General features: G+C 43.4%; 2 protein-coding genes and 1 long non-coding RNA gene across 4 annotated transcripts in view; 2 read left to right on the top strand and 1 right to left on the bottom strand.

Annotated features, from left to right (window-relative positions):
- HIP1 (huntingtin interacting protein 1) overlaps positions 1-1,203 on the top strand; it is a 132,784-nt gene extending 131,581 nt beyond the window's left edge. For both annotated transcript variants that reach the window (XM_006201385.4, XM_015236970.3), the window contains exons 31-32: positions 625-706; positions 1,019-1,203. In XM_006201385.4, the coding sequence (XP_006201447.2) occupies positions 625-677 (53 nt within the window). In that variant the 3' untranslated portion in view covers positions 678-706; positions 1,019-1,203. The remainder of the gene's footprint in view (positions 1-624; positions 707-1,018) is intronic.
- A 190-nt stretch (positions 1,204-1,393) lies between these two features.
- LOC140687134 (uncharacterized) lies at positions 1,394-12,352 on the bottom strand. The gene is made up of 3 exons (XR_012061266.1): positions 12,265-12,352; positions 1,941-2,117; positions 1,394-1,849 (listed from the first exon to the last, which is right to left on the bottom strand). It is a non-coding gene; the product is annotated as an uncharacterized lncRNA (long non-coding RNA).
- Positions 12,353-12,565: 213 nt separating this feature from the next.
- POM121C (POM121 transmembrane nucleoporin C) overlaps positions 12,566-22,005 on the top strand; it is a 27,424-nt gene continuing 17,984 nt past the window's right edge. The window contains exon 1 of the mRNA XM_072943123.1: positions 12,566-12,672. Within this exon, the coding sequence (XP_072799224.1) occupies positions 12,584-12,672 (89 nt within the window). The 5' untranslated portion in view covers positions 12,566-12,583. The remainder of the gene's footprint in view (positions 12,673-22,005) is intronic.

The raw sequence follows: 22,005 nt of genomic DNA, 5'->3' as shown, positions 1-22,005 counted from the left end.
CCTACTCACAGCGTGTTTGTCTTCAGTTGTAAATAACCTGTAAGCCCCACACTGGGGTAGACTGCTGAATAGAAAGCTTTTGCAGTCCCCTTTCAAGACCTAAACGTTGACTGGTGGACTGGCTGGTCATTCACTCACCACCATTGCCTTCCAGGCACAGTTAGCCTGGTTCTCCCTGGGAGTTTTGTTTCTAGCCAGTTGAGTAGTGAATGATGGAATAGTGGATGGTGAAGATGCAGCGGACAGGGCAGGTGAGTTACAAGGTCCCGGCTGCCTAGAGCAGCGATGAGCATCTGTGGTGAGAGCAAGAAAGGTCAGGAGCTAGAAATGGCGTGGAGTGAAGCAAGGTCACCCACCAGCCCGGGGACTCATGGTCACCCGGAATCTGGGAGGGCTGCTTTCCTGCATATCCAAAGTGGCCAACTTGATCACAACCAGGATTTAGATTCTGACTGGCCTCAGCTGAGTCTGGGAGCACCACCTAGTCATTCCTGGACACCTGACTCAGGGAATAGATGGGTATGATTACAGCGTGTATTAGAGCCCAGTATGGCGGCCGTTGTTGGGAAGTGAAACCTTGCAGGCATGAAGCGCTGTGAAACATAAGTGATTATTGTCTTTTAGGAACAGAAGCATCACCACCTACACTGCAAGAAGCAGTCATCGAGAAAGAATAGAGCCACACCGATGCCCCACACATCAGAGTGTAAATCCTTGTTGTTCATCTGTGTGTGTGTGATTCCCCTACCAGGGACCAGACCCCTGGAGTCTGGTGCTGAGGACCTGCCTGGCCTTCCAAAGACTCCCTCCACGGGGATTCCCTCTGTGTTCGAACCCATGATTCACTGCCCCCCAGCCGAGAGGAGGGGAACTGGGGCCACCCCAACAGAAGGGACCTTCCTCCCAGACTGCCTGCTGTTTTACCCCCACACGATTGGTACCCTTGTTGGTGGGAATTGCTGCTGTTGAACCTGGCCAGGGAAGATCTCATGCGTTTTCTTCTCTGTTTTCTTCTCAGTCTTTTCAGTTTCATCATTTGCACAAACCTTGTGAGCATCAGAGGGCTGGTGGGTTCCAAACCAGGACCCGACCCTGAGTCTGCGCAGCGTCGGAAGGACAGCAGGGGTGTCCTGACTAAGGATGCCAAGGCAATGTTCCCCATCTTTTGGCAATTCTATGGATTCCCACTGCTTCTTACGGTGATTGGTTGGGGTTTTTTTGGTGGTTTTTTTTGTCCCCCCAAGTTTCACTCATATAGCTGACCCTCCCAGGGGCTCACCCCTGAAGCCCTGCGCAATCAGGGGCCCCACCCACAGGAGTTCACAGCGATGGTGCTGCCCAGGCTTCGCCATGGTGCTCCCCGTCAGCCCCCCTGCTCCCCGCCATGCCGAGAGTCCTGCCAAGCGAGTGTGGGTCTGCCCAGGCCACTCCCCAGGGTCGGGCAGGCCATGGGTCTCCTCCAAAGGCAGAAGCAGAGCGAGCGAGTGCCTTTCCTTCTCAAAGCTGGAACCCAGCCAAAAGCCTCTGCCCACCTTCACGAGTGAGGGGGCCACAGGGAGAGGGCAAGGAAGGGTGCACACGGCCCAGGTCATCAGGAAACCACCTTTCTTGGGAACTCCTTGTGACCAGGCTGAAATACCTTAGCACGGGCTGGAACGAAGCTGGTGGGAGTAGCCACACTTCTTCCCCCAGAAGGAATTTTCTGTGCCGCCTCCAGCTGGCACCTCCCTTCAGACCCAGGCAGGGCTCTAAGAGGGAGCAGGTGAGGGGTTTCCAATTCCTTTCTCCAAATGTCTGCCTTGGCAAACTCTTGAATCTTGAATCTGAAGAAGAGAGTTCCGTGTTCCACCTAATCAACAGACCCAGAAGATCAGGCAAACTTGCTCCAAGCAGGGAAGAACCCTGGGCTTGGTTTGGTACCTTGAATATTTATTACTAACCTCCATGCAGCAGCAGCAGCAATAGATGCTTGAGCAATCAGGATGTCAGGTGTGACTGTGGCAAGGCTCGCATTGCTGCCCGAGTACATCTGTCTTCAAGAATCAGAAACAAGGCCAGGATGCCGTCCCGATCTGTTACCGGCTTGGATCTCAAAGCAGGAAAGTTCCTCAGAGCGTCTGGGTCAGGGATAACAAGAGAGGGGGACCACCGGCTTTGACCCTTTCCAGCCACACGTCCCAGGCCCTTGCTGCCTTGCGGACAGGATGAGGACAGCGGGTGTGTCCACAGTGTCCTAGAGATGGGCAGCCTGCCAGCACTTCATCACCCCCAGATGGACCCCAGCGTTTAAGTGACCTTCTGATCTTGAACAAGTCCTCCTTCCTTCCTTATCTGTAGCAACTCATAGGTAGTAGCCAACATGCACTTCCCAGGACCTGTCCCCAAGGAACACTGCTGAGTGTTCTACGGGACAGGTTGCGAGTCTCCTGTTTGATCACTGTGAACAGCTCCCCCTTCTTCCAAAATCCCCCCAACCCCCTCTCTGTGCATTTTCTAAGTAGGGCACTCAAGAAACTGTCCCATTAGCTCAGATGACGAGTCTCAGATGTGTGATCTCCATTCTGGGCTAAAGAGAGATCAGCGGTAGAAACTGACTGGTCTTCTGCTTAATGCTTCTTTGTGCTCAGTGTTTTTCCACCCAAGGTGCAGAAGTGGTTTGTAGCCTCCCTGGCCCAGTGGTGCCAGTTGAGCTAACTGGTATGTTCCCAGCGTGGGTCAACATTTCCAAAGGGGGCTGGTCCCCACTTTCAGAATCTCAGCCATTCAGATTCCTGTGTTCCAAATTACCAGTGGGGGAAAATCTAGTATAATGGACCAGATTAGGATTCTCTGAATAACACTCCTGCTAAAAAAGCCATGGTAATTTTTAAAACCTTCATGGGCTTATCCGGAGTAATAAAACACTCAGGAAAGCACTTAAACAGGAGCACACACTGATTCGGTCTCACATGAGGAACTGTAAGTCAGAGTTAGCATCATTACTTTCATAGTTGACTTAGAAACTAGTCCATTCTCCAGCCAAAATCAAAATGTCCTACCTTGGCCGTTCTAAAAATGAGTATGTTATCCTAGGTGTGAAATACCTTGATTAAAACAGGAATCACATCCTAAGGCTTAAAATGACCCTCACAGCCTTTGAAATGAGTTACTGAGCATCATTAGTGAGCGAAGTCCCATGGGCCAATATAAATGGGTCAGAGCAAGGCAGGACACCAACAAGATGATGGCTTGGGGTTGAGAGGTCGAAATACAGCTGAATCTGTTACTTTAATTGTGTGATAACGGTGCTCTAATATCTCTGAGTCTATGAGTGACCATAATAAGGAAAAAATGGAAGGAAAGACCTACCTTTGTGGGGTTACTTATTTCTCAACAAGGTGTTTAAATGAGACTCTAACTGAGGTTGCTGGCTGATTCTGCTGCCCAAAGCAGGACCCCTAGGATCCCACTTGAATTTCAGTCCCTAACCCAGTGGCTGGAAAAACCAGACTCTGTCCAGAGCATCCTTTCTTGGAAGTGTCTGAGCTGCCAAGTCAGACTGCAGGGTTTACACAAGGTACCAGGGGGTCACGCACACATGTTGTTCAGTCCAGTTGCTTTGCTTCAGCCTCACTGAGGAGTTGGCTGTGAGTTTGCCCCTGGGGAGTGCTTGCTTCTTGGTCAGAAACTAGTCTGGAGGGGTCTCCGGGCTCCAGTTACCCTGGTCGTTAATAAGTGGTGAAGTTCGTGCTACCTTCTCCCACCTTTCCAAGTCTCTGGAAATCCTTCCTGCCAATAAGAGCCTTCAGTCCTGGCACTGGCCTTCCAACCAGACCGGCTTTGCCCTCTCCACCATCCTCGGTCCTCCAGAGACCGCAATGCCTGTCGCATAGAAAAGCACCACCACGGGCCTGCCAGCCGTCACCACAGCAAAGCGGGCCAGCTGTCTGCTGCTCAGCCTCCCAGGTCCGGACCCAATCCAGGATCAGCCCCCCACAGTGGTGACTCAGCCTGTCACCCCGGGAGCCAAAGCAACGTGAAACAATTGGTCAAACGTTGGGTCCGATTCTGAGAGTAGGTGATTTCCAGACATGTCTTTCAGGTGACCCTCAACTACCTCAGGTTTGAAGGCCCGAAATTAAGCTGATTACTACTCACAGGGACAAACCGAGGGGGTTCAGATAAATCTGGGTGATAACGCAATTGTCTCAAACTTCTAACAAACTCTTTCACATCGAGGTTTGCAGGGATGGGGTTGGGTTTGTTTTTCTTCTGTTTTTAACCTCCCCCACCACAATTTTCCATTAGAATAGTTCCTCTAAATGAATTTCATTTTTCACTGAGTGCCTACCTTCCCAGGGCAGGTAGCCACTGGCTTTGCTTTCTTCCAACAGTACTTTTATTATGGTATTAAGACTTTTCTTTGTATAATATGTTGCATCTGTGTTTTCAATTTTTCAATAAATATTTCAACCTGGCAACAGAGAGTAGTGGTGATAACTGACCAACCAAAGTGGTTTTGAGGTTTGAGGTTCCAGTGAAAAGCCAAATTTGTATCCTGAGGTTCACTGAATCCACTTAAGCTCTGCACCTCTGGGAATGTGTCTTTAAAATGGGACATTCTCTGAAGCATTCAGCTACCATATTCCCTTTGCTACTTTAGAGAAAAATATTAGTTCGCACTCCTTAGGTGTTTTCTATCTTCTGTATACTCTCTTGTCCTTGAGAATGGTCAAGCAGCGTCTGAGTGTTCAATATAGTCCTGTAATCTGAAAGGCCAGGTGTCTGCATAAAATCTGGGTTCCTGAGCAAGGGCTACTCCCTTCTCCACCCTAAAGGTGTAAAAATAATCTGCCACCTTAAAATGGCATGGGATGAATTCCACTCAGGGCCAGAAGCTGCCAATCACAGGGGATTCGGAGCAAGCCTGTCCCAGCTACCAGAGGATTTGCAGATGGAACTGACAGAATGGGGCTGGCTGCATGGCGACTCTCCCTGGCAGGATCGTCTGTAACCTAATGCTGCCAGTGTGTTAAGCCAAGGGGACCTATGAGAGAGGGAGGGAGATGGGGAAGACCTACAGTTGGTAAGCAGAATTGCCCGAATGACTCATCGCGCATGGAGAGAATGAAGCAGGTAATCGCTAGAGTCTGTAACTAAGGAGGTCAAAGAATTAGGAAAAGAGAAGGCAAATAGTGGAGAGAATGCCCAGTGTGCCCTGAGGGGAGGGGGGTCTGGATGAATACAGAAAGTGGGGAACACTTGCCTACAGCCAGGTTTTTCTGCTCCCAGAAGCAATAGGCAAAGGTGAGCCTTCTCCATTTGAAGCGCCACTGATAAAATAGATGGGTTTTGGTCACAGCTCTCTTTCAGATCATTCCTGAAACTTGAGTGTGAAGCTGAGGGGTCCAGAAAGCCAAGCAGAGGACTACCTGGAACAAACAGGAGTCCCATGCTTTGAAGTGCCTTCTCCTCCCACCCTGTACATGAACTTAACCAGATGGTTGTCTTCTCGGGGTTCTGTAGCCAGGCCCCAGTTCAAGAGGGCAGCCTGGTAGCTGGTCACTCTGGCCAGCAGAGTATTTTTTTTTTATGGGGACTCATGAGATCCGGTCACCAGAATGTTTTATAGCTAACATGCAATCAAAAAGGAAGGGGTGTATAGCTCAGTGGTAGAGCGCATGCTTGGTGTGCACAAGGTCCTGGGCTCATTCCAGTGCCTCCATTAAGGGGAAAGAAAAAAATCAAAAAAGGTGAGAGGAAGAGTTAGTTTATACAAAGAAGAACCAAATGTATTTGGGCCCTAGGGGTGGCCCTGCCAAAGTAAAAAGGAACAAAGGGCTGAAATGGGCAAGTGGGGAGGGTAGCCTAGACGACATGGAAGCCAAAGGCGTATAGCTGAAGCATACTGTATGCTACACTGTCGTCATTTAATCTTGCTCACCATGGCTGTCCTCAGCCTCTAATACGTTACCTCCACATATGTTTCAACATTTTGGAGTGAATGAATGAACTCTTTTTACACCACATTCTGAGTTATACACATATTTTATGCATCCATTCATTGCACAGGCACTGACATTTTCAAAGATGAAGGCTTCCCATTACCTGTCCTCAGAAGTGGCATTCACATATTCATTATTTGTTATCAAGTGTCTACTAAGCACTGGGAACACAGCAGAGAGCAAACATAGATGTGGGCCCGCCCTTCTGTAGCTTACAGGCTGTTGAGGGAGACAAACAGGATAATCAAATAATCGCAGTAACAGGTGTGTAACTACAAATGGAGTAAAAGCAATAAAGGAACGGGACAGAACACTGTGAGAGTGTGTAAGGAGGGGTTACAGAAAAGCTTCCTTGACAAAGTGATAGCCGAACTAAAATACAGACTGAGGGGAGGCGTTACCTAAGCAACAAAGGAGGGATGGCTCATTCCCAATAGAAGGAGCTGCATGTGCAAAGGACCTGTGATGGGCACTAAAGAGACTGAAAGACCAGTGTAGCTGGAGCCCAGACAGAGTGGTACAAGATGAGTCTGGACAAAGAGGCAGGAGCAGATCATGCAGACAGTGGAAAGTGGTTGGTGGGCTTTAGGCAAAGGGATGACAAGATCAGATTTACATTTTGAAAAGACCATTCTAGTTGCATGCAGTGTGAAGAACAGAGTGGGGCAAGAGTTGACGGGGAAATCCAGTGAGGAAGTGGCTGTAGCAGTCCAGACAGTGGATGGTGGAAGATGAGACAAGGGTAGTGGTAGTAGAGATGGGGAGAAATAGCAGGCCAGAGAGGCATGTAAAAGGCAAAAATCTTCCAGCCTTGGTTTAGAAGGAGGGGTCCAGGAGAGGAGCTTCCAGGTTGCTGGCTTGTGGAACTGGTAGCGCCACCCCCTCAAGAGAGGGAACAGGCTCAGCATGGAGATTGTGTTCTCAGTCGAGTTGCCTCTGAGCATCCAGGTGGTGATGTCAGGGGGGGCCCTGGAGCTCAGAGAAGTCATTGGTGATGGGAGTTTGATAGTAACTGAAACCAGAACTGAGGTGGCCAAGGAAAAAGCATGAGAAAAGAAGAGGATCCAGAATGAAACTTTGCTAATTTTTCTACAGAAATGTGGCAGGCCAGAAGGGAGGGGCAAGATGTATTCAAAGTCCTGAAAGAGAAAAACTGCAAGCTAGAATAAACTACCCAGCAAGATTATCATTTAAAATAGAAGAGATAAGGAATTTCTCAGGCAAACAAAAACTAAAAGAATACACCAATACTAAACCTACCCTAAAAGAAACATTGAAAGTTCTTCCCTAAATAGAAAAGAACCAAGAATCCACAGAAAAGAAAAATCACAACTGGAAATGTAACTACAATGAACAGGAGAAGAATAAACACTGTCAAAGAGGACATCAAAATCATAAAGTGTGAGGGAGGGTAGTAAGAAAATGTAGATTTTTTTCTTTCTTTTTAGAATGTGTTTCAGCCTATATGATTACCAGTCTAAAGCAAGTAGATACTAATGGATTAACATGTGAAAAACAGGATAACCATAGATCAAAAGCACACAAGAGAGACAAAAACCAACAAGAAAAGAACTCAAGCACAATACAGAATGGAACCTTGAGGCACTTCAGCCTTTAAAACAGCCAAGTACAGGAGGCTAAATTTGCCAAGGACCTTGGAAAGAGCAGGTTGAGAGGCAGAAGGATAGTCAGGTGGATGTGGCATTTGAAAACCAAGGGAAGATAGCACAACAGGAGATGGTGTCAAGCACTGCGTGTTACCGGTGAGTGCTACAGGAGCTGTTGAGATCATTCCCAAATGGAAAGGTCAGGAAAGGCTGCACTTAAACCGTAACTGATCCCTAAAGGATGGGTCTGATTTCAACAGGTGGAAATTAGGGAAGAGGGTAAACCAGGTGGGGGGAAATGCTACCAGAGATAAATAGGAGGCAGCAGGTTATGGAAAGTACTCTGGTTGGGTTAAAGCATAAACTATGTGAGCAGAGAAATGGGAGAGAAAGACGGAAAGGGGGGCTGTGGCCAAGCTAAAGAAAATGTTGACTCCCAGGCTAAGAAGTTTTCCTTTCGTTCCACAGAGAGTAGCAAAGCCATTGATGGGTCTTGGGTGGGACACGCCACTTCCCATCCTCACCTCCTGGGCTCACTAGTCCAATTGGCCAAATGGAAACACTTTCTGCAGGACAGCACTTTCTTGTCACCCCACAAGATCTTCCACACTCCCTCATAAGTTCCTCCTCTCACTTTGTCATCTCTCACACTTCAGTGCTTCTGCATCAGGCCATCTCAGGGGGCACACAGACTCCCCAACCCTTCTCCTCATTCATGTGCTCTGAGTTCCCTCTCTGAACCAAAGCTGAGAGCACAGCAGCACTGTTTCTAGGGAAAGCGTACATTTCTAAGTTAAATGCCGATGTCCTTGGAAGCATCCTCGAATGTCCTTCAAAATTTCCTCTGAAATCTCCATGTCTCCTCTAATTGAACACATTTTTTTTTCCTTTAGGGCCAACATTCAACATCAATTTTGAAAAAGAAACAATTCAATTCCTATATTGTTTAAAAGGATGAATATCATAACAGGTACAACCTTTAGAATCATGTCAAGTTAGCAAACGTTGCTGAGTTCCTATTATACACAAGAGGCTGCAGGAGAGAGAAAAATAAACAAGAGGTGGTGCCCTCTTTAAGGCTCTTCCAAACATGGGAGGAAGACAGACACATACATTGGAAACTGAAGTGTACATGTGAAAGAGTTGAAACAGCATTCCAAGAAATCTAGCAGTGTCCAAAGGAAAGAGAGAAAGAAGGCAGTAACTTTAGGAAATAATGGCATCCAGGAGAAGTTTAAAGAGGTAAGCATGCTTCAAGGCTACAGAGAAGTCAGAGGAGGGAGAAATGTAAGAAGTATGGCAGAAATAAGAGGGTGCTGAAGCAACTTCCTTGAGGTGCGGATTCCTCCCACAAATTCTGATTCAATGTGGACTGTGTTGATGGCACAAGGGCTACAGTGCCAGGGACACAGCCACCTTCCTGACACTGAACAAGCGTGATGTGTGACCTGAAGGTTTTGTGTAAAGGAGGACACTGCAAGGGAACTAATGCATTCAAGGAGATCAGGGGAAGCTTCCGTGAGGAAATGACATTTCGGCTGAAACCTGAAGAATAAGGAAATGTTGGCAGAAGAAGAGGGAGCAGAAGAATACTCCAGGCAAAGCTAACAGTGGTGAAAGAGCGTTTGGCTCATGGAAGAACACAAGCCCTTAGCGGCTGAGAATGACCAAATTAAGAGCCAAACTGTACAATGTCATTTGAAGGAGTTGGGGCTTTATGCTGGGAGCTTAAACAGGGTGTGATGTGACACATGCTGTCACCCCTTATCCAGGTACCCTCCATAGCCTCCTAAATCTTCCACCACCCAAGCTCCGGCCCACCATGCCATTCTCATTCTGCCACTGGGGTAATCGTCATCCCCAAAGTAACATCTGATCTTGTCACCCTCCTTCCCTTCCTGTAAAACCTTTCAATGGCTTCCCATTGCTTTTTTAAAAACTGAGGTGACATTCACAGAGCACAAAATTAACCATTTAGTTCATTTATTTCATTTACATTGTTAGACAACCAGCACGTTTATCTCATTCCCAAACATGCTCATCACCCCAAAAGAAAACCTGGTACCTAGTAAGCAGTCATTCCCTATTCATCCCTCTCCCCAGGCTCGGGCAACCACCTATCTGCTTTCCGTCTCCATGCAATACTGTTTGACAGATGGTGTTATAAACTAGTGAGGAAATTATGGAATAGCCAAACACTCAAAACATTGCTTATTTATGGATACCTATGTATTTAGATGTGCCCAATAACAGAAAATTTATGATAGTTGCTTCTAGGGAAAGCAGGAGAAAGGATGATTTGTTGAATCAAAGTTGAATCTGAAATTCTGTATGAAAAGAACCTATATGGTCAGTCACTATTATTGCTGCGTGTGTGTAAATAGTCAGGCCAAGATTAATGAGACTGGACTTATTTTGAAAGCAAATTAGTCTTACGTTGATTATCTTTGATAGAAATAGGGATGGCTAGGGAGAAGGATAATGTATCAGTGGAAAACAGTGGCACTTCCCTGTGGGTATCAAATCCTAGTCCTGATCAGTGTCTTTAAGGTTTTTGTTACCTACCTGTAAACTGGACTGGATCCCGAATTCTTCAAATATCACAAAAAAGGAAAACTGCCCGTTTCCCAAAGTGCTTCAAACAGAATCTGTACAACTTGCTATAAACTGTAAAAAGGTCACCACAACAAAGTTCACCAGAACATCTGATGACATCATCAGAGACCTTCAAACTGAAAACCAGGAGAATCTGTCAGAGGACCACTGCCTGTCCTCACTTCATCTGTAAGGCTGCAGGTCTAACATCTAGAAATCTCAACTGACTGCCCTGTGGACTCAAAGACTGAATTTATAGTTTGTTCTAACCATTCACCCTTATTTGGTTTGTTCCCATAGAAATGCTTCTTATTCCATGGCTGCTTGCTTACACCATATGGAAGCCTAACTTTGGTGGGAGCCCACATGCAACACTGCCTCCTGAAAGGATGTTAAACAAGTGTTTCATAGGACTGATCTCTTCCCAGGCCTGAGAGACCGGCACAGTGGGTTATGGGACAATCTACCACACAGTTTCTAGACTGTGAAACTTCTTGGAGGATGACAAAATCAGAACACGCTACCCCAAAATAGGGTACTCTGGCATACTGCACATTTTAAGCTGGAGGAATTTGAGAAGCAACACGTACAAGAAGGCCTTTCTGACCTTCCCCTGAAACAGGTCATAAAACCCTCACGTGAGAAGTACCCTCCCTACACATGGAGGAAACACACATCTTTATCTCCAAGATGGAGGGACGCTGAGAGGAATCTGAACAAACAGGTCTTCCTTGCTATTTCCCCCATTCCCTACACTCCACTCACACCCTTTTTTGTCCTACAGCATTTTTCCATGACTCTCCACTTTTCAAGAAAACTAGCACAAAAATACTCAGGGATAACTGTTTCTTTGGGGCTTCATTTCCTTATGAAGTCCCCCGTGTCACATAAAACTTGAATAAATTTGTATGCTTTTCTCTTGTTAATCTGTTATTATTACTTTTGTTGCTGTTACAGGGGCTCCAGCTGAGAACTCAGAAGGGTAGAGGAAAAAGATATTTTTTTCCTCCTCTGCATTTTTTTTTCATTCAAAAATACTTGGGAGAAAAAAGGTTTGAAAGAGATATTATGACCAAATGATCATACTTGTTTATTCTGGGTGGTGGGTTATTTTATACATGTTATTTTTAATACTTTCATAAATTTCACATTTTTCTTTAAAAAGATGTATATAAAAATGCAAAGCAGATGTAGGTGAGGTCCTTTACTAAAAGTAGAGTGGGACTGAGGAGAAAGTTTGTGGCAGATTATAGGAAGTTTAGGGGAACTATAGTTAATATGACTGCAAGGTCACAAGGTCACATCAATGGATAAAAGACCTTCCAGTCTACAACAGGAAGGAGCACAAAGCTGTTAGAAAGCACGCATTCGTGGAGGAGTGAGAGCACGGTTCTTTGCTTTTCACCAGCAATGCTTGGAATCTCTGCAGCCAGACTGGAGAAAACACACAGCCTGTTTTAGCGAGGAATGGAGACAGGCAAAAAGGGCAAAGTGAAAAATCATTGAGGTGAGAGTTGAAATGATTGGTCATAACATCCAAGCTACTTGTGGACAGAAGAGAAGCCCAGAGAGCTGCTGCTTAGAGCAGAAGGGCCCTACAGGCTGGATTAAGGATGAAAAGTGTACCTGAAGTAGAACTGGAAGAATGTGAACTATTATCAGTAGAATGAACGCAAAACAGAGGGGACAGAATCAATAGTTCGTGGTTGGAGAGAGAAATTTCAGAGTTTGAAAGCCCCGAAAGGACTTTTCTTTAACGCACAGACTAGTAGAACAGGTGTTAGCTGTTCAGTTTGGGCCAGACCTTATGGCAGAATGATTGTGATGGGGGAAACCCTCTTAGCAAGTGTTTTAAGTAGTGCCTGTTCTAAGTGAGCCGTTTTCCAGGCAGTCTTTACAACGATCCGAGTAACTCACAAAGAACAAAAAAAAAGTCCAACCAACCAACCGTGGGGGAATCTCCAGCTGTGTGCGGGAGCTCTGCCCCTGGGGAGTCGCAGAAAAACCCCGCACCTGCAAGAGACAGAGCTGGGTGGGGGGTGAGGGCTTTCAAAGAGCCACAGCCTTGGAGGACTCACTATCTTAGGGGTCGTGGGTTATTGGGACTGAGTAGATGCTCCCTCCTGTAGAAAAGAGTCATTGAATTGGATTCCCCGGGTCTTCGAGGTAATGACAGATGCGGAGAGCCTCGCCGCAGGCTCTTCCCGCCTCCACCAGGGTGGGCAGGGAGCGGTCTGGCCCCGTTGCCTGGCAACCGGCTTCTTCCTGCCTCTCTCGCGTGAGTCGCCCGCAGTGACGTGAGACACGCGCGGTGCACGTCGGGACCACGCGGTTTCAGCCAGCTCCGAGCGGGCAGGCCAGCGAGGCCCCGGATGGGTCCTTGGCCTGGACTGGCGCATGTCGGGGTTTCGCGGCGGGCCGCAGCCGCCTGGGCTGGGTGGTTGTGGCGGCCGTGGCCCGGCCACCGCCTCGAAGTGCACAGTCGGGTAAGCCCCTTCCACGCCCCCGGCCGCCGAGGCCCCAGGTGTCTCCCATGTTTCCCTCGGGGCTGGTCACCAGCGGCTTTCGGCTCCGCTGAGATGGTGGACGGAGAGTGGTGTGTCTGGGTTGGTCAAACATGTCATAATTACACGGCGGTTCAGCTCGTAGTAGGTGCGCAGCCCGTGTTGCTTAGCGACCGCCCTAGCGTTTCATTCTGTCTTTGTCACTGGTTCCTGTGCTGCCGCCTTCGTGGGTCCCTCGATGACGTTCAGCCTTCACTGCCTGCTGCTCTTTACGTGGTTTTGCTCGTTCCTTGGTTTACACTCCTCAATTCAGCGACATGTCTCTGTTCAGGGTTCTTCTGTTCTTAGCCCTCTTTTAACAGATGTTGGTCTGCTACACCATCTCAATTATTAGGATAGTTTATTTAGATGGTTCTTTAAACGCTCTCAAGTAAGAGGACTTGTAAGCGGTAGAGCTGCATTTTATCTGTTTGTAGGGCAGCTTTATGTGCCTTTTTCCATACCTCACACTCTTTTTAAATCTGAGGTCATAATGTTCGCTTTCTCTCCCAATCTCCCACCTCCCGTGTGTTCACTAACTAAATTTATCACAGTCACTAAGGCGTGAAACTCTCAAGTTTGACTCTCAACCACCCTGTTAGCTTCATCATTGTATGAGGTGCCAGGTTCTATACAGCTGTCTCCGTCATTCTGTTCTTTGCATTCTTACTGCTCTCTCACAGGTCCCTCAGGCTCTGGTATGTTCGTTTACTTTTCTTTCTGCTCCCCAGGCCAGATAATTTCAAAGGACCGGTCTTCAGGTTCGCCGATCTTTTCTTTTCCATCTCAAATCTGCTGTTGAACCCCTCTAGTGAATTTTTCATTTCAGTTAATGTACTTTACAGTCCAGAATTTCTGGTTGCTTCCTTTCTATAATTCATTTTACTGATACTCTCTTTTTTTTGTTCATCCATTGTTTCCCTGATTTCCTTTAGTTCTTTGTTCATGGTTTCGATTTAAAGTTTTTGTTTGGAGTCCGATGTCTGGGCTTCCTCAGGGATGATTTCTGTCAAATTATTTTTTTCTTGTGAATGGCCCATACTTTCCTATTTCTTTGTTTTAAAATTTTTTTGTTGAGAACTGTACACCCTAAGCATTATAACGTGGTAACTGTCAAAATGCGATTATCTGAGTCTTCAGTGATTGCTAGTTTTTGCTTGTTGAGGTCTGGAGCTGTCTATTAGTTTTACAAACTATTTTTGCAAAATGTGTATTCCTTGTTCTCTTGTGGTCACTGAAGTTTCTGTTCCATTTTCTCTGCAGTCAGTGACCTGACATAGATTTCCTTAAATGTTTGACTCTAAATAGGGAGGTGGGGGATTCTGTCTCTTTTAATCTGATAGATGCCCTTGGGGAAAGCCAAAACAGCCAACAAAGTCAAATTCAAGGCAAGCATCTGTGCTAGTCCTCAGGGATCCATCAGACTGATCGAATTGTGTATCCTCAAACTTGTGGAGAACAATGTTTCCACTACTCTGGCACCAGCCAGCTTCTTCAGGAACTATCCATACAGTTGCAGCATGTCTGAAGAATGAGTGATGTTGACAGGTTTGCACATGCTGCTCACTTGTGAAAGATCAGCAGCCTTTCCCTTCATTGTTACGAAGACTTCTCTGGTTGGTAGAAGTTTTGTCACGTTCCAAGTTCCAAAATAGTTTATACCAATCACTTTCTGTAGTTCAATGGTTGGTTTGGTGAAGGGACAAACCCCTAGTTCCTACTCTGCCATTTTGTGTGACATCACTCTGAGTCATATATTTTTTTTAAAATATATTGATAATCTCTGTTTTCCTAATTGATCTGTTTAAATGATTTACCTTTAATATAATTTTTGATTGGTTAGGATTTAAGTCTACCATTTTACTTTCTATTTGTTCCACTTTTTTTATACCTCCTTTTCCCTTCTTTTGCTTCCTTATGGGATACTTGAACATTTTTTAGTATATTGTTTTAATATAGGTAAAGATTTTTAAATATAGCTCCCTTTGTATAGGTTTTCAGTGGTTGCTGTTGAGATTATATTATACATACTTAATGATAGGTTGCTAGTGTTAACCTTTTACCAGTTCATGTGGAATGTAGAAACTTTACCACCTTTTGGTCTCTTTTCTTAACTTTATGACATTGTTGTCTTAAATTTTACCTCTACATACATCGAGAACCACATGAAACAATGTTATAATTTTGCTTTCATCCATCAAACATAACTTTAGAAATTCAAGTAATTGTATTCACACAAATACTTACCCAAAAATTGCTTTTTCTTCATTCCTGATGTTTCAAGCTTCTGTTATTTTCTTTTCATTTGACGAACTTTTCCTTTATCACTTCTTTTAGAACCGGTCTGATACTGGCAAATCCTTTCATTTCCTTCATCTCTTAAATTTTTATTTCACCTTCACTCTTGAAATGTATTTTCACTGAATATAGAATTATGGGGTGTCATTCTTTTCTTTCAGCACTTTAAAAATGTTTTGCCACTTCCTTCTCTCCTCCATAGTTTCTGATGAGAAATATGTAGTTTATTGAATTGTCCTTTCTCTGTAGATAATCTTTTTTTCTCTCCAGCTGCTTTCAAGATTTTTTCTTTATTTTTAATTTTCAGACATTTGATTATGATGTATCTGGGTGTTGATTTATTTGAGTTTATTATTTTAGGGTTTGCCCAGATTTTTGAATTGGCAGGTTTATGTCTTTTGCCAAATTTGGAAGTTCTCAGCCATTATTTCTGCAAATATTTTTTGTGTACTGCACTCTTTCCTTCTGAGACTCCAGGAACATGAGCGTTAGATATTTTGTTGTTGTCCCATTGGTACTTGTTCATTTTTTTTCTTTGTCTATTTTGTTCAGATTGGATCATCATCTTTAGGTTTACTGATCTTTCCTCTATTAAATCTCCATTTGCTATTGAGCCCATCCAGTGAATTTTTTACTTATTGTAATTTTTAGTTCTGAAATTTCCATTTGGGTCTCTATATATTTTTCCTTGATAAGTTCTATTTTTCAGTATGTTTCAAGAGTACTTATAGTTATTTCTTTGTACATTTTTATGACAGCTGCTCTAAAATCCTTGTTCAGTAATTCCAGTATCTTTGTCACCTTGCAGTTGGCGTCTGTTGATTATCTTTTCTATTTGAGTTGTTTTTCCCGGTTCTTAGTATGAGGAGAAATTTTTTACTTTATCATGGACATTTTGAATATTATGTTAAGAGGCTCTTCTTTTTATGTAAATCTACTTTGGCAAGAAGTCAATATCAATATGTTTATATTTAGAATGCATATTCTGATCCAGTTTTGTGGGCTCTTGTTTGAAGATCAATTTCATTTTCACAGCCTTTGCAGAGCTGTTCTGATCTGCCCCACCTGTGTGCTACCCAGAGGCCAGTTTTAAATCTCAGAGTATTCCACATTGTAGTTCAGTTCTCAGAGCTTTTGCTATGTCGATACTGGTTAGTTACATATCTGCGCCACTTGGAAAGCCGTGACCAGTACTTCTTATACATATTTAAAGAATCCCTTTTTCTAGTTCCCCACTGTCTGTTAGTGCAGGTTGTGGATAGTCAACAGGGATCCTCCCCACAGTCTCCAGTACCCGGTGGGAGAGGGGAAAGTTCACTTCTGCTTTGTTGGTACAAGGAGGAGATGGTCAACAGGGCTTTGTGCCACCATCTGTGGCACAAAGTGGGGAGGGGGAAAGGTATGGGTTCTTTCGTGGTGTTTGCCTAGAGTAGGGTGACTGTAGTCAAAAGGATGCCATCCTGCAGAGCTGCCTTCTTCCTGGTCATTAGCTAGAGAGAATGGGCTTTTCTTGGGGCTTGGTTTTTATGGGGTTTTTGGTTTTGTTTTGGGAGGGGTTCATTTGGCGTTTTATAGTTGTAGACTGCTCTAACACCCAAGCCAAAATATATAGGAGGCAAAACAAACAAATACACCACCCAGGGAACTCACCACTGAGTGGTATCTTGAGTCCCCAACCCATTTGCTTTTTTTTTTTTTTTTTTTGATGGATATACTGGAACCCAGGACCTCGTGCATGCCAAGCATACACTCTACTACTGAGCTATAAACCCCCTACCCCCAGTTTGCCTTCTTTTCTCCACCTTCCAAGAGGGTTTTTTTTGATAGTTGTATCATGTATTTTGAACAGGAGTGTTGGTTATAATTAACAAAAAGATGATGAAATGTGCTTACTCCATCTTCTGTGGAACTGGAAACAACACAAGGCATTTTAAATTGTTTCCTTGTTAAGTTTTAGAGTGTAATTTCTCATTTTAGCAACAATACATTTGTTCCTGTGTGATGAAAAATCCTACCCATTTTGTGTATTGCTTATATCTCATGGTTTCATACTGCAGCAACCAGTAAAAAGCTAACCCCAAACCATCTTCCTACAGAACTCTACTTTCCAGCCCCTCTGCCTTTGTACTCCAGCTCATGAGACCTCTCCACATCTTCTTCCCTATTTCATCTGTCCATTTGGGCCCTCTTCTGCAGGTGGCCAGCCTTAGCCTTTTCAACATTTGCTGAACTTGCAGTAGGACTGTTGAGAGAAATAAATAGACTAATACACGTCAAGCACTTAGAGCAGTAGCTGGCACAGAATAAGCAGTCCTTACATCATAGTAGTGGTTGGTATACCCTTCAATTTTGACATAGCCTCAGCTTCAAGAAAAAATCCAAACTGTCTATGGTCTCCTGCCAAAGCAGAGAAGTCAGATTCTTGTTAGCTTCAGTTTGAAGATAAAATTCACTCGTGCAGTGAGGAGGGTACAGCTCAGTGGTAGAGAGCTTACTTAGCATACACGAGGTCCTGGGTTCAATCCCCAGTACCTCCATTAAATAAATAAGTAAAAACCTAATTATCTCCCTTCCAAAAAAATTTACTCGTGCAAACATTTATTGAGTGTTCACCGTGTTCAGTATCAAAATATGAACAAATAAACACAACCCTTTTCTTCAAAGAGCCCAAAGACTAGAGTGGGGAGTAATATATTTATGAATGAGTACAATTAAGTAAATAAACGCAATGAAAATAGTCTGTACAAGATAGTGAGGACACCAAGGTGGGAGTGGCTAAATGTTTGGGGTTGAGGAAGGGTTCACAGAGGTGGTAACACTTAGGCTGAATCTTAGAAGATAAGTAGCTTTTCTCCAAGTGAGTAAAGGCATTTCATGCAGAAGCAGGACAAGCAAAATTTCAGAAGCTTATTATCAGGGTGGCAGGTAGTTTATTTAGTATCCACATAATCTCTGTCATATGTCTGCAGTTGGATTGAAATTATACGTTTAGGGGAGGGCAGGAGGCTGACTCTAACCTCATTTTCAAGGTCCTTCATGATCTAGTCCCTGCTTAACTCTCCCATTTTTTCTCTTGCATTTGCATACAGATATTTATAATTTTATCTGATGTAATGTGTTAATACCTGCACAGTAATCAATCAACCCTAGCCTTTGGGTCTTCCTAGCTGAGCTCTCAGACATTGTGGAGCAGAAATAAGTCCACCAGAATCACAGAATCCTTGAAGATAATGCAATGATTGTTCTATGCCACCACATTCTTTATTAGTTTCTTATGCTGTTAGTAACTGAAACAGTTTTTGGTACTATTTTTGTACTTTCAGTGCATTTCTATTTGTTTAATATCTGACTTCCCTTTTAAACTGTACATTCCTTAAGGGCTATTACGGTGTCAGTAATCCTCACAGCTGTGTCCTGTGTGGTATGTAGTAGGTAGTGGGTGTGCAGTAAATAGCGAATTAATGAACAGAAGGTATGTGTTTCTTCTTTTAGTGTGGTGGACACCCAGGTTGGTGTCTGTGTGTAAACAGGCACACACGTGTTTCTGCTTTGAGTTACTTCTGGCCTGCAGTTCTATGCTTACCAGGTTGATCCACCCCTCCCCAGGAACCTTCTCTTTCTCCTCACCCTGACTAATCTGTTGGTGAGAGATGTACCTGATTGTTTCGGCCACATTTTTAACTTACAAGTGGTGCTTGTGATGGTTCACTCCACCTCTGCATGGAAGAGTGTGGAAAGCGTGAAGGAATAGGAGGCTAGGAGTTCCAAAGATAAGCCTGACCCACTTTTAAATTTTGTTAACAACAATCTTGAAAGAATAAATACAAATCTTAGGTAGTTTGGTATTTTTGTCTTTTTGACAGTTCCTCTCTGATAGTGTTAGATTTTGGAGTTAACACTATTGCTGCACCATTAAATACAAGCTTCAGGCTGCCCTCTAGTGGGAGGTAGCACAATAAAGTCCTGCTATTTGTGTTACACCCCAAGGCAACCTGGACCTCTGGGACAAAGAAAATTAATGTGGGAACCAGCTCTATCTTGACTATACATAATCAGCACTTACGATATTACATGGCATTTAGTAGGAGCTCAACTAATAGTTCTTGGACAAGCTAGCCAACATGTACTGTTCATGAGTACAAGCTACATTTCTTGAGAGCATAAGACATTAAGCCAAGCACTGTAGCTGATACAGATCAGGGCCAGGTAGTAAATATTTCAAGTGTAGAGGCCATATGACCTCTGTCACAACCTCTCAGCTCTGCTCTTGTGGTGGAAAAGCAGCCACAGACAATATAAAAATCTAATGTGTGTCTTGCTTCCAATGAAACAATTTTTAATGAGTAGAATGTAGTAGAAATGATGGTGTGGACACAGGATTAAGGTCTAAAAGGCATGGTGGCTCCCCACTTACTTGCTCTCCCTTGGTTTACTTGCTCTGTGGGAAGCCAGCTGCCCTGTGTTGAGGACACTCAAACAGCCCTGTGGACAGGGCCATATAGTGAGGAACTGAGGCCTTCTGCCAACAGCTGCCAAGGGGCCTCTTCCAAATAACTAGGCGAGTGAGCTGTCTTGCAAGCAGATTCTACATATTACTACAGCCCTCACTGATGTCTTGACTGCCACCTTATGAAAGATCCTGAGCTAGAACCACCCACCCAGGACACTCCCAGATCCCTGACTCAGTAAGAGAAGTCTTTGTTGATTTAAGCCATTAAGGTTTGGAGTAATTTGTTATGCAGTAATAAATAAATACACCTAGTGTTCCAGCATCTTCCCCACTGATAACAGTGGTGCCAATATAGAACATCCATTGACCACATACATGTTAGTCGTTTTCTAGATTCTCCTGTTCCATTGAGCTATATGTCTGTGTTTATTGCCAACATACTGTCTTGATTACAACGTTTGCTGTAGTCTTAAAGTCAGGTAATGTAAGCCCTCCAATTTTGGTGTTATTATTTCTTTTGTCAAAATTGACTTGGCTATTCTGAGTTCTTTGCATATCCATATAAATTTTAAATTAGCTTGTCAGTTTTTAGTTTAAAAAATCCCTACTGGGATTTTTCACTGGGATTGCACTGAATCTATAGTTCAATATGAGGATAATGGCCATCTTAACAATATTGAATATTATAATCCATGAACATATATCTCTCCACTTATTTAGATATTCTTTAATGTCTGTAAAAATTATTTTCAGATGTAGTCAATGTTTTAGTGAAGTCTTGCACATATTTTGTTAAGTTTATCTCTAAATATTTCATGTTTTGTGCTATTATAATTAGTATTGCATTTTAAATATAAAATTTCAAATGTTTGTTGCTAGCATATAGAAATACAATTGATTTTTGTATACTGACTATGTTTTGTTTCCTGTAATTTTGCTAAACTCACTCATTAGTTCTAGCAGTTTGTTTGTAGATTGTTTAGGATTTTCTGTGAGCATAATCATGTTGCCTGCAAATAGAGCACATTTTTACTTCTTCCTTTCCAAGCTATATGTCATTTCATTCTTTTTCTTGACTTCATTGCCCTGGTACTGTTGAATAAAACTGGTCAGAGTGAACACATTACCTTGTCCTCATTAAGTGTGATGTTAGCTGTAGGCTTTCTAACATGTCCTTTATTAGGCTAAGGAAGTTCCTTTCTTTTCCTAGCTTACTGATTATTTTTTTATTTAATAATGAGTGTGTATTGAATTTTGTCAGATTCTTTTCAAATACTTTTTACTGTGTCCTCTGCCTTTTAATTTCAGTGTTTAGACCATTAACTTTTACTGTGATTATTGACATTTTAAGTTTGCTTTTATCATCTTGCTATTTGTTTTGTATTTGTTCTGTTTCCCTCTTGTTCTGCATTCTTTTGTACTCCAGTACTTTTTGTTATTCCATTGTCTTCTTTGTTGACTTATTAGCTATACTTCTTTGTTATTCTAGTGATTACTTTAAAGTTTTAGTATACGTCTTTAAACATCTTTAGTATACATTTTTAAACATCACACCAGCCTTCAGCCACAGGTTTGTGGGTACTCACACACAGACTTCTAGAACTCCGTCTGCATGGCACCCTTCTTTTTCTTGCTCTTCCCAGTGGTTTCCAGCTATTTTGGTTGTCTCAGAGTCTGGCCTCTACCTCCTGAGCCCAGTGGGCTCTCCCTACTCTGCTTAGACTCTAGCTCTGTGCGCTAGTTGGGGAAATTGTCCCCAAGTAGAGGAGCTAGATGATTTGGGGGTACTCACCTTATGATTTTCCTCTCAGGGGTCAGTCTTGTGCTTCTGGGTGTCCAATGTCCAAAGATAGTTTCCTCATAAATTTTGTCCATTTTTATGGTGGTTTATGGTAGGAGGACTAGTCTGGTATCAATCATGGCTGGATAGGTTGTTAACTTTCAGCTGCTTTTTTTGCATTTTATGAATACCACTATTCATCCATTGTTGTGTTGGTAGACATTAGACATTTAGATGTAGTCGAATTGTAATACAGAATGCTGCAATGACTATCTTTGTACCCAGAAATGGAATTGCAGGGTTATGAGATACATTATTTCTTCCACTTTGTGAGATACTGCCTAACTGCTCTCCAAATTATATTGTTTTACATATCCACAAATAGCTTATGAGTTCCATTTGTTCCACATCCTTGCCAAAACTTAGTCTTGATGAACTATTACATTTTTCTCCTTTTGTAAATGAATGTAAAATGTTAACTTTGCTACCTCGATAAACCTTTCTGGGATTACTAGTGAGGTTAAAAAAATATGTATGTGTATATACATATGTACACACATGCATACATACATAAACATGTACACATGTATATATTTATTGTTGGCTATATGGATTTCCTAGTCAATAAATTGCACTTGATATCACTGTCCTCCTTAATGGTTGGGTCATCTTTTTCTTACTGATCCTTAGGAGTTGCTAATAAACTCTAGTTACTAATCCTTTTTTGGTTATTTGAGTTAGAATCATG

The sequence above is a fragment of the Vicugna pacos genome, chromosome 18 (genome assembly GCF_048564905.1).
Source record: "Vicugna pacos chromosome 18, VicPac4, whole genome shotgun sequence".
In the NCBI taxonomy this organism is placed as follows: domain Eukaryota; kingdom Metazoa; phylum Chordata; class Mammalia; order Artiodactyla; family Camelidae; genus Vicugna; species Vicugna pacos.
The sequence above is the reverse complement of the archived record's forward strand: the minus strand, read 5'-3'. Positions and strand labels throughout refer to the sequence as shown.